At 41.2% G+C, this 12775-nt stretch overlaps 1 protein-coding gene across 1 annotated transcript; it reads right to left on the bottom strand.

The window, feature by feature from the left end:
- Window positions 1–6: 6 nt before the first annotated feature.
- Window positions 7–2280, bottom strand: LOC111655035 (cyclin-dependent kinase 5 activator 1). Its single transcript, XM_023406277.2, has 2 exons — window positions 1897–2280; window positions 7–1164 (listed from the first exon to the last, which is right to left on the bottom strand). Exon 2 carries the CDS (start codon window positions 1063–1065, stop codon window positions 73–75), a length of 993 nt encoding a protein of 330 aa, XP_023262045.1. The 5' UTR covers window positions 1066–1164; window positions 1897–2280; the 3' UTR covers window positions 7–72.
- Window positions 2281–12775: the final 10495 nt, after the last annotated feature.

Below are 12775 nucleotides of genomic sequence, written 5' to 3'. Positions count from 1 at the left end.
GGGGGGGCTGAACATATGTTTGAACGTACAGAAAGGCATGCGGTCAGCAGGGAGGGGGGGTCAGACCTCCTCTCACCGGTCCAGCACGCGGCTGTAGTCCTGGGGGGCGCAGCCGCCTTCGCTCTTCAGTTCAGCGAACACCTGTGTGAAGAAGTGCGGGTCTGCATTGATGCGCAGCATCTTGGAGCTGGTGGCGTCGATGATGGCGAGGCAGCGGTCCCAGAAGGCCTCCTTCCCCGCCTCCACCAGGAAGGGCTTGAGCGGGTAGGAGATCTCGTTGCCCATGTAGGAGTAGGACAGGTAGAGGCAGGTGAGCAGGATGGCCTGCAGCTCGTGCTCCGACGCCACCAGGTCTCCGTCCACCACGTCCCGGCACAGCATGTAGACGAAGACCACGTTGGCCGGCGTGACGAAGGCCTGGTCCTGCCAGCCCTGCAGCAGCAGCGAGCGGTCGACGGCACGCAGCCACAGCACGGGGTCGGCGGGGGACAGGTGCTTCAGGCGGTAACAGCGGCAGCACAGGAACTCTCCCAGGCAGCGCAGCAGCTCGCTGGTGGACGCCTGGACGATGACGCGCTTCGGGGAGGAGGTCACGGCGCCCTGAGGGACCTTCTTCACCGACGACAGCTGCTGGGATTTACTGTAGCTGAACCCGTGACCCTGACCCAGACCCAGACCGTAGCCCAGACCCAGACCCAGACCCGCCGGGCCGTCGTAGCTGGACAGGTTGGCACACGAAAGAGACTTCTTCACATTCTCGCGGTTCAGGTGCAGCACCGGGTCCTTCTGGTAGATGTTGATGTTGTTGTTGTTGTTGAGCGGGTCTCCGAGGGGCCCCGGGCCCCCGGAGCCCTTCTTGGAGTTGCCCTTCTTCTTGGTGGAGGCCACCAGTCGCTTCCACGTGAGCGCCGGCAGGAAGATGGACTGACCCCTCTTCAGGCCGCGGTCCTTCTGGCTGTTGAGCGAGCGGCTGCTGAGGCTCGGGTAGTGGCTGAGGGAGCCGGGCCGGTTGTCATAGTAACCGGACTTACGAGAGCTGGGGGACAGCGACAGAACGGTCCCCATGATGAGTCAGAGCTCCAGAGATCAGACGCTTCAGAGAGGGAGGAGTTTGTCTCTGACTTCTTCAGATCCAGGAGACGTGAACATCACACACTTTATCACCTGCAACATTAAAACACAGAAGAAGAGTCAACAGAGACACACACATCTGCTCCATTCAAACATCTGGACTGGTCACTGAACATCATGGAGTCCACATCAACGTCTTCAGCTGCTCAGACGATGATCCAAACCACAAACCTTCAAACGTCAGACTGATGAGTTCAAACACATTCAGTCTGTGAACTCCATGAACAAGCTGAGACATGAGATATATCTATATCTATAATCTCTATATAGATATAGATATAAAAGATTAAAGACATTAAATGAAATGAAAATGGATTTAAAGGGTTAATCAACGATCTAAATGAATCTATGAGCTTCAGTGTTTTTAAATATTAATATTTATTTTAATGTGAAGGACAAGATCTATGAGATCTATGTTCATGAGTTATTATCTATTTTATAATCTATGTTTTCATGCTGTTTCTTTTTATGCGTCTTCAGTAAAAGCATTTTTATTTGTAGTCTATATTTATTTCACTTTATATTTCCACATTTGTTATTTACGTATTTATTCCTTCCTGTTTATATTTCAACATTCATGTTCTCATTCTGTCACAGGCTTATTGTTTTTCATGTGACTACAAATGACTGAGTGATGATGAGATATAATAATATAAATGCTCACTCAGACATCAGCTGGGTCACACTGGACTTATACTTTCAGATTCCTCTGAGTTCACTTATAAAACCCATGAACTAGTCCTCCTCCTCCTCTCTGAGACTCACCTGTGTGTGAGGTGTTCAGGTTCGAGCCCGCTGTAGTTTTTGCCGCAGTCCTGTCTGGTGCAAAGTTAAACAGCTGAAGAGTCGGTGTCAGGCCGCAGGTCAGTGATGGAGAGTCAGAAGCTCTGACCGACTCTTCACTGATGCCCAGTCCGGAACAGCGTCGGTCCTGTGCCGGCGGCTGCAGGTGTCATCCTCCGCTGCTCCTCAGACCCCGGCGGGACTGATGATGACTTCACTGCGGTTCACTGTCTTTTCATCTGCGGCTCCATGTCGGAGAAAACTCAACTCTTCACCGAGTCGGTCCTTTCAATGCACTCCATCTCTGCCTGACACAGACCGGCTGAAAGCTCCTCTGTCTCCCGGAGCCCGGAGCTGCGTCTCCGCTCAGAGCCTCAGTCTGCACTGGCCGCTGATCCGTCCCGGCGTGCGGACCTCTGAACACAGAGCCAATGAAAGCACAGAGCGGCTCATCGCCCCGCCCCCTCCCACACAGACTCCTCCTCCTCCTACACACACACACACACACACACACACACATAAACAAACTTGTTTCACTTGGGCGACTCATTGACTTAATGGTTTCCACGAATTTAAACCTGATTCAACCTGGTTTAATCCTCAGAAACCGGATCGTTCTGCAGCAAATTAAATTTAAATGAAAAGAAAAATCAAATGAAATAATGTACTATTAAATCAAATTAAATTCTATAAGTAAATCAAATTGAAATTAAAATTAAATAAAATGAAGGAAAATAATGTAACCAATAAAATACAGTTAAATATAAAATAAAAAATTCAATTAAATTAACTTTAGAACAAAAATAAATAAATGATGTTCAAAAATAATCTGAGCTTAAAGTCAGCTGGTCCAAACATTCATTTCTTTTTGAGCTGATGAAAATGAGGAAAGTGATGATCATGTGACATGATAGAAAGCCCCAGAACAGCTACTAAATGGACCTTGTGGTCAGGTTATTGATAAGGTGATGAATGAAATCTGAACCTCAGAATAAAAGACAAATAAATAAATATATACAAATTAGTCATAGATAAATAACATGAAATAAACAGCAGCATTGTACATTTGCAGCAAAGTAAAAGTAATATAGTAATATAGCAATAGTACTGGTAGTAATAAACTAGTAGAACTGCAGTGGCAGTACCAACACTAGTTGTTTAATAAGTTAATAAGTTTAAAGTTACTTCACCTGAAGCTCTGCAGACTGAAGCTCTTCACCTGCAGCTCTGCAGACTGAAGCTCGTCACCTGAAGCTCTGCAGACTGAAGCTCGTCACCTGAAGCTCTTCACCTGCAGCTCGTCACCTGAAGCTCTTCCCCTGAAGCTCTTCACCTGCAGCTCTTCCCCTGAAGCTCTTCACCTGCAGCTCTTCCCCTGAAGCTCTTCCCCTGAAGCTCTTCACCTGCAGCTCTGCAGACTGAAGCTCTTCACCTGCAGCTCTGCTCACTGAAGCTCTTCACCTGCAGAACAATGGACTTGTCTAATAAACAGTCCCAGCTCCATAAACTGCTGATGGTGCAGGATGTATGTGGGTTAATGAAGCTGTAATGAGGTGAAGTTAGACAACGGTCCCTCTGAAATGTGTCAAACACAGAGAGTAAAGTGATAGATTCATATTATATATTCATATTTTCCTACGGTTCTGAGACTCTGAGCTGTTCACAGACCTTCTGACATCCATCCATCCATTTTCTACTGCTTATCCTCGAGTCGCGGGGGGGCTGGAGCCTATCCCAGCATCTTTTCGGGCGAGAGGCGGGGTACACCCTGGACAGGTCGCCAGTCCATCGCAGGGCAAACACAGAGACAACCATTCACACTCACAGCCACACCTATGGTCAATTTAGAGTATCCAATTAGCCTAGTCCCCATTTTGCATGTCTTTGGATTGTGGGAGGAAGCCGGAGAACCCGGAGAGAACCCACACAGGCACGGGGAGAACAACAACAAACACAGAAAGATCCGACGGCCGAGCCGGGACTCGAACCTGGAACCTTCTTGCTGTGACACGACAGCGCTAACCACTGCACCACCGTGCAGCCAACCTTCTGACATCTGTACTTTTATTTTGAAGCAAAGTTAACACCATGTTTTTTAACCCTTCTCATGATCATAATAGTCCTCATCTGTCCTCCTGTCCACTGAGTCTCTGTCTATCAGCTGAATGAAATTTAAAATGAGTTATGATCAGATAATGAGACAGTGAGTAACCCCCCCTCTCTGGGGGTGTACTGTGGGTAAGAGTGCGTCAGCCTCCCTCTCCCTCACGTGGAGGCAGGTCAGGTTTATTATGTAAGTGTCTTCATGGGTCCATCCTGTATTGTAGGTCACGAGCCGCCTGAGCTGTCGACTGTAAGAGGATCAGACGCAACGTTTGAAAGTACGATAAAATATCAATCAACCAATCACTTCCTCTGTTGCAGATAGTTGTGAAAGTTCTTCAGTTCACTGATGTAGACAATATGTTATTGTCTTACACAGGTTCCTGAGGGTCCTTTATAGAGTGTTTATAAGCTATAATAAGTGTCTTCATTAACAGTTAATAAATCAATTACTACAGCTTTTTAGATCAATTATAACCCATTAATGAAAACAAACTTTAGGTTACCAGGTTGTGAAAAACATGCTTACTTATAACAAAAAGGATTTATTATACAGCTTATTAACATTTATAACTGAGACTTTGTGGTGCTTTAGAAATCCACATGGATTTATTTAAACATTACTATCATTTTTAGCTGTATTATTACCAGATAAAAAGATAAACAAGCATCACAACCTGCAACCCTGAAGTTCTTCATATTTGGATCGATAAAGAATTAGCAAATTGTTTATTGGCAATATTATTCAACTAAACCATTATTTACAACCTATAAGCCTTTTGTAAATTATTATTTTTACATTAAACTGCTTTAATTCTTTTGAATTCTCCATGTTGAAGAGTCCAAAGTCTTAATGAGACTTTGACATTAATGGACAGTTAAAGACTTTTCTGGGAAAACAGCAGATAAATAGAAGATAATGCTGCTTCTGAAGGATTTTCCTCAGAGATGGGAAACTGTAGGAAACCAGAGAATAAACAAAATAATCACATGATAATGGACAGATGAGATAAGAAGGATAGTCATGTGTAAAAGACAGCAACAAGAAGGCAAACACAGAGGATATATGAAGACAATAAGATGTCTTCATTTTAAAAACTCACTTCTATTGTTAGAGATTCTGATGTGAAATATTCTGATATAAATAAAAGTACTGCTTTCAAAATCCCACTTGATGTAAAAATACAGAATATTATCAGTTAAAGGTGATTAAACAGTCAAGAGTTTTTTTCATTTTTTCTTTAGTTTTCTTTCATTTTTGATTTGTTGTGAAATATTAGCAGTTATTTAAATGAAAGTTTAGAAGGAATTCATAGACATGTCTGATTTGTCATTTATGAGCTTCTTGTGCTTTTTCTTTAAAAACTAACAAAATCTGAATCTTCAACTAAGATATACTATACTTTAAGACTATAACCAGCCTATAAAGTTCAGCTGTCAAATAAATGTGGTGGAGCAATATTTTCCTGTGAAATTTAGTGAGTGGAAATTTAAAGTAGTATAAAATGGAAATAGTAAAGTACAATACAGATTAAACAACAAATCACAGTGTCAGCAAAAGAAAAATACCTTTAAAAACTACATTACTAATGAAAGACCAACATATTGTCTTGAAAAGAGCTCAGTACTTGTTGACTGCACCACAACACACAACACACCACACACACCACTCACTGTAATTACTGTCAATTCAGAATAATGAAATCCCAGAGGAATGTCAGTCCCACTGACGCTGGGTTAACTGGTACTTAACCCCTGATCTGGTTCTGTTTCGACTTCCAAGAAGCAACTTACAGTCTTTTCTGTGGCTGAACTGCAGTAAATTTAGCTGTAGACCGTTATCATCCCTCTGAAGGTGTAAACAGCCTCATGAGTCTGTAACACACTAACTGTCTCAGGATCTGTGTCTATATCTGTTTGAAGCTGTGGCTCTGCTCATTTAGGCTTTTTACAAGGTCTGAAAGGAAAACAGGACTGAGCATGTTGTTGCCTTTAAACTTTTCATACAGTTTAAATGTGACTTTCTGTGAAATTATTAAACCTGAAAAGATTAATTAGCTATTCTTTCTCTAAGCTGCTAAACAGCAAACACAACAGAGGCTGCAACAGCTCCACAGTTTCTTTTTTAGGAGCTGTAGGTTACAGCCACTTGTCTGATTGATCATGAATCACTTCATAACCTTGGAGTCTAAAAGCTTGTTTGGCAGCTTCTCAAACACGTTGTCAAACCAACAGCTGTTCACTGATTTCACTGCTGAGTCATTCTGAAGAGAGAAACCTTCATTCAATCTCCCCACAAACACTGAACCCCCCCCACCAAGCTTTCACTCCACTCTGTGTCCAACCAAAACTGACCGACCGACCGACCGACAACCAACCAACCAAAACTGACCGACCGACCGACAACCAACCAACCAAAACCAACCAACCAACCAACCAACGAGCCGACCGACCGACCAACCAACCAACCGACCGACTGACGACTGACTGACCCACCGACCAAACGACCGGCCAACCGACCGACTGACCGACTGACTGACCCACCGACCAACCAACCAACCAAAACCAGCCAACCAACCAACCAACCTCGTCACCCACTGAACTACCACATTCAACCACACACAGGATGGCACCTCGATAATCTGTCATATCTGTATGATGAATTTCACAGCAGCCACTTAGCCTAGCTTAGCTTAGCATACAGACTGGAAACTGTCCGAACATACTGTAACTTTTAGTTGTAGCTGTAACTTGTTTTGGTAAAACAAACAGACAGACAGACAGACAGACAGACAGACAGACAGACAGACAGACAGACAGACAAATGTTTTAATTACTGAGCTTTAGAGGTTCTGTTAACTTTGGACAGAGCCAGGCTAGCAGTTTCCCCTTGTCGCCAGTCTTTGTGTTAACCTAAGCTAAGCTAAACAAAGCTAAGCTAAAGACATGAAAGTGGTATCAATCTTCTCGTCTAACTCTCAGCAAGAATGCAAATATACATATTTCCCAACATTTCAAACTGTTCCTTTAACAAAGATAACCATCATAATAATATTGACAAAGATGATTTGACATTGCGCTTGTCTCCACTTGTTGAGACCACCAACAACAGACCTGGACGAGATGAGTTCATTTTTGGAGTTCAGTGAGGTGAGAGTTTCTTAATGGAGAAAAGACATGATGGATTCACCAGACAGTTGTTGTAAATCTGAGGAAGATGTGAATGATTGTACATGTCTGGTGTTATATATGTGTGGATTACTGGACTCACACAGAATGAGGAGTTTGAGCCTGAGTCAACGAGACGCAGACAAAACGAGCAGAGTCGCTCCTCTTCTCACATAAACCCATCTTTGTTTTCTCCTGTTTAGGTTTTATATCAGTGTGAGCTGACCGAGCTGTATAGGGGAGATCTCCTCATTCAGCAGACACGCACACACACACACACACACACACACACACACACACACACACACCAGTTTAGAGACAGTGACAGGAGGCAGTAAACACAGACCTGTCGTCCTAATCCCCATTTTGACATTTTATTTTTTAAACCCTGAGATTAAATGTGGATGAATGGTATAAAACTGTGTTTAACCATTTGTTTTACCGTGTCAGCTGATATAAAAGTCATTCATACATGTCTGAGAATCTTAAATGTCTGTTAACTTTAATGTTTTTTTCCATGTAGTTTCCCTGGTTTGCTCTTTTGCTGTGATTCTAATTTTAGGTCAGAAATCTTTCTTGCTATGATTTGCTGTTGTTTGACCTAGTTTCATTATGTAATTGCGATTTGTACATTCATGTCCCACATTCTGCAGCCACAGAAGAAGAGACTGGTGCAGTCCATAAAACTAATTGTTTTATGTTTTTTTGCCTCGCAGCTGTGTGTGTTTTCCAGCCCATCACAGACACTTTAGTCCAGATCCAAACTCACAGTGGACCCGCCCTGTCTTTCTGTCACACACCCACTGACTTTATTTCATTTTCTTAAAGAGAGCAGGATGAATGCACTGGACTAGACCTTATTCACACGGCAGACATTTTCCTCTGACGTCACGCTCAAAAGCTGTCAGTGAAAAGATGATGTTATCCTGCTGTGTTCCAGGTTAAAGGTCACATAAACACAGAGACTCTGACAGATCATTTCTATTTGATGCTTCACGATCGATGAGGAACAGAAAAGATGATGGATACTGAAAATCTGAAGAGAAATTGACTCATATTTGATGATAACCCATTAGCTACCGTTAGACTTTACAATTCAAGCAACGCTAACATTTACATTTATGTTAATTGCAAACTTCACTTCACTTTGCTAGCCTAGCATTAGCTTACAGTGATTCCAGTCCTACCTTCAACTACTGGAAAATTCATCTGTGCATTAATCAATGTGGTCAAAGGAAGGTGAAGGTAAACAAGTTCTCACACAGGATTTATTCAGAGACATTAAAGTGTTCAAGGCTTCCCGCTGTCAGAGTGATGTCAGAGGAAAATGGCCGCCGTGTGAATATGGTCTATGAGACCTAAAATTAGTTTTCTGCAGCAGCAGGAATGTAATTATGGTTTTCATCTGTTTTCTTTAGACACACTTCTGAATAAACAGTAACTGTTGTATCGGAGCTTAAATTGTTTTGTTTCCTCTAAATTAATAATTAAAAAAAAGTTTGCCTGTGTGCTGCAGCTTCATCTTTTCATATTGACTTTAGGTGATTTGGGTTGAGTCAGTTTGTGCAGCAGCAGCAGAGGCGCTCCAGGTTGGACAGGATCCCATTCATCGCTCTTTAGAGGAAGAAGAAAAAAAAAACGCAGCCACATCAAAACAAAATAATGAACAGCATCAAAAAAAAGCATCAGAAATGAGAGAAACGAGGGCAGTGACTTCACAGAAGAGGAGTGGGTGAAAGGCAGAAAAAGAGGACAAAGACGGTGGAACAGAGTGAGGAGAAAATGGAGAGGAAAAGGAGAACGAGAGCAGGAAGAGACAATAACGGGGGCTGCAGAACGAGGGCACAGACGGACGGAGCTCAGCTGTGGTTCCTGCTGCAGTCAGACAGGTTCACCTGATGACACATCTGTCGCTCTGACTCACCCAGACTCTCTAATCTCCCTCTTAAAGACCTGCGTGGAGCAGCAGAGGGGGAGACAACACACACCACAGAGGGATTACAGGATGTTTCAGGCCAGTTTCAGGCTTTTATTAAACATCTAATTATGGCCTTCGTTATCATCCACTGCTGAGGTGGTGGAGAGCCCTAATTAAACAGTGAAACAGTCTTTGTTTTTCTCATTAAACATATATTTATATCTGAGGGTGGTCCCTTACAAACATGACACCGAGCCTGAGGGAGTTCCTGAGAACAAACAGTTCTGGTCGAAACTCTGAATAAGTGCATTTAGATTAGATTAGATTAATTTTATTAATCCCACAACTGGGAAATTCACTCACCACAGCAGAAAATAAACATCCATGGATTAAACATCTATGGAAATATACATAAAAAATACACCAAATATACACCAATATACACCCAATATACACCAATAAATACAATATACACATAACACGATATGTACATGAAAGTGTAAGTTTGCACATGGTCAGGAGGAGCAGGAGTTGTGGAGTCTTACAGCTGCTGGAATTGAAATTGCTGAATTGCAATTTCTTATGAAAACAGTTATTTTTATCAATAAACTGCCTGATCAGTTTATTGTCTCTTAGTTCAAATGCAGGGACTCAAGTACACATATGATAGGCTACATATATACATATATATATATATATATATATATATACATGTCTGTCTTGATGAATGTAAGGGCTACTACAGGGCTGTTGAGCAGACACAGGGTGATACCGCCCTCTAGTGGACAATCACGGCCAGTGTTAAAACAGCTTCTGCTCTCAATGATTCAGGTTTGTGATGAAGACATTTTTCTTCTCATCAGTCAAAATAATCATTATAGGTTCATTTACTTTCCTCAGACTAAAGTGAAGATACAATAAAGAGTCATGTTTAAATACATGTATTAAAAATTTTAAATGGCGGACTGTAAGTGGGCGTGGCCTGTTGAGTTTAAGAAAACATCACGTAAAAACAAATAAACCAACGTCACGGACGGAAACCTTCGCGGTGAAAGTCACAAACCAAAACAAAATGACTGAAGAGCTTGAAGACGTGTCCAGGTGATGTTTAATCCGTGTATCATCCGTGTTCACCTGTTCACAGCGGGAGAAACCGGTAACGTGACGTCACCTCATGTTTTGCTAACCGTCGCTAGCTTCATTAGTTCACAATGTCCAGACACTGTTTTGGTGCTTTCTCCTCAAATTAATTGACTTTATGTTTAATTTTATATCAGTTATGACTCCATATGTTATTTCTCACGTGATGTTCACTACAGCTGATGGTGACAACTGTTTTTATTTGTTTAAAAAAGTAGTTTTTTCCCTTTTTTTAACTTTACAAATATGAGTATGGAAAATCTTCCTAAGTGTATTTTCTTTCAAATCTGCTGCTGAGATTCATTTTGTTTTTCCTGACACTGAATTTCATTATCTGCTGTGTAACATGGGTATACCTGGGAGGCTGTATGTACCTGGATTTATTTTCACTGTGTTGTACATGATAATAATAATAATACAGGGCTTTAGCTACAGTTGAGATGCAGCTACAACGATTAGTCAATCAACAAAAAATTAACTGGCAACCATTTGCTTTTCTCATTTTATCTATTATTATAGTAATTAAACATTTGAAGATGTCACCTTGGATTCTAGGATGATGTTATGATGTGCATTTCTCATTGTTTTCTGGTGTTTTCTAAACCAAACAATTGATTAAGCATATTAATAGGAAGATTAATCAATTATTGAAATAGTCAGGGCTGCAAGTAACGATTATTTCCTGTATCTGTTAATATGCTGATTGTTTCTTCCATTAATCGTTTTGTATAATGTCATTATTAATGTCATCACAGTTTCCCAGAGTCGAGGTGATGTCTTCAAATGTCTTGTTTTTTCTGACCAGTCCAATTCAGGACAAGTCAGAAGAGGAACCAGTATAAATACATAAAAATCTCTTGAAGGAAAAACTGATCATCAAAATAGTTGCAGATTAATTTTCTTACATAAGTGAATCAAGTAAACATGGCACTAGAAACTATTGCTAGAAGTAATGTTTGTTGCAGATTCCCAGTATTCTTTTATAGACCAAATATTTGGCTGATTTTCAGTCAGTGAACTAGAACTGAAACAACTGGTTGATTAATTGATTAGTTGATTGACAAAAAACTATTTTGATAATTGATAAATCTTTTCAATCATTTAAAAAAAATGAAACAGTCATTAGTTCCTGTTCTTCCAATGTCACAGATTTTCAGTGTTTCTCTGATTTATATCATAGTAGTTTTTCACATTTTGTAAATGAAAATTGATGAATTGAGATTAAAATGGCAGATTTATTAACAATGAAAATAATTGTTGCGATCCAATAAACTAATGAAGGATGGATTTTCTCCCGGCAGAGTGGAGAGGTTTTGAAACAGTATTTGGATCTTTCTGTGGGGAAATAAAATCCACACAATATAATTGAACAGTTAGCTGAATAAGATAAATGTAAAATAGCGTTTAAATCAAACAAGTTCAGTAGCTGGTGATGGCTTGGACTCGGGGAGGGTTTATAAAGCTGACATGTTGTGCAGGGTTTTGCTTCTATGATCATTTTACAAGCTGCACCTGATGTTGTTGACAGTAGTGTCCAGCAGAGGGCAGCAGATACACGGATAATGTCGTTCTCTCCTGGCTGCTTGTGGAAAATGATTAATGTTAAATCATTGGCTGCTCGTTTAGTTTGGACAACACGTATTGGCAAAGAGCTAAAAGCTTTTTATAGTAGCGCTGGGTTTGGCAGCTGTTGTTAAACTCAGTAACTGGCTGTTCCACATTAAGTCTGACCTATTATTACCAACTGCACTGCTTTACCAACACTGGATGAGCTGGTTGTTCATACACTGCAGTTAGGATTAGAAGTGAATCATGGTAGAGGCCACGTACAGAGAAAACAATCACACAAGTCCTGGAAAATGATTTTATTAAGCTAAGCTAATCACCTGCAGCTTCGTGTTTATTGTACAGGTCAGAGACTGATATCGAGCTTCTGATATCGATCTTCCTAAAACTGTTTTTTAAGACTGTCAAGAAAAAATGCCAAAAATGTATCTCTTCTTCTCCATTTTGAATCATTGTAAATTGAATGTTTTTGGTTTTGTTGGTTGTTGCACTTTGGAGACTTCACCATCGAATCTGGACATTTTTCTAGATTAACCAGTTAATAAAAGGCAAGGCTAGTTGATTTATTTAGCAGACACAAGGCAAAGTAGAAATACATTAAAAATAAAAGATTAAAATATCATTTAAAACAATAAAAGACAAATTTGAATAAATAAAAACATTTAAATACTTAGATCCGGTTGGACACCCTCAGGAGTTGTTGGATCATCTGTGACATTAAACGCTGCATCAGATAAAGGAGATCAGATGGAGTCTGTGGTCTGATGTGGGTCTAATGAAAACCCCTGGGAGTCATGTTCTTCTTCTACAGTTAATTTAAACACGGCTCAGGTTACCTGGCTTCCTGTATGTTTGTCAGTGTGTCTGCCTACCTGTCTGTCTTTGACCGTCACAGCTTTGGGGAGGGGTCAAACCTGTTAACCTCTCCATTGAAGAACACATCATCAAGGTGGGGGGTGGGGGTGG

This window comes from Seriola lalandi, unplaced genomic scaffold (assembly GCF_002814215.2).
Source record: "Seriola lalandi dorsalis isolate HSWRI2012SDOR001 ecotype SW California unplaced genomic scaffold, Sedor1 jcf7180002054298, whole genome shotgun sequence".
NCBI classification, from domain to species: Eukaryota; Metazoa; Chordata; class Actinopteri; order Carangiformes; family Carangidae; genus Seriola; species Seriola lalandi.
The sequence above is the reverse complement of the archived record's forward strand: the minus strand, read 5'-3'. Positions and strand labels throughout refer to the sequence as shown.

Excerpts from the sequence above, each read along its gene's own strand:
- LOC111655035 (XM_023406277.2), bottom strand. The coding sequence starts at position 1,065 with ATGGGGACCGTTCTGTCGCTGTCCCCCAGCTCTCGTAAGTCCGGTTAC.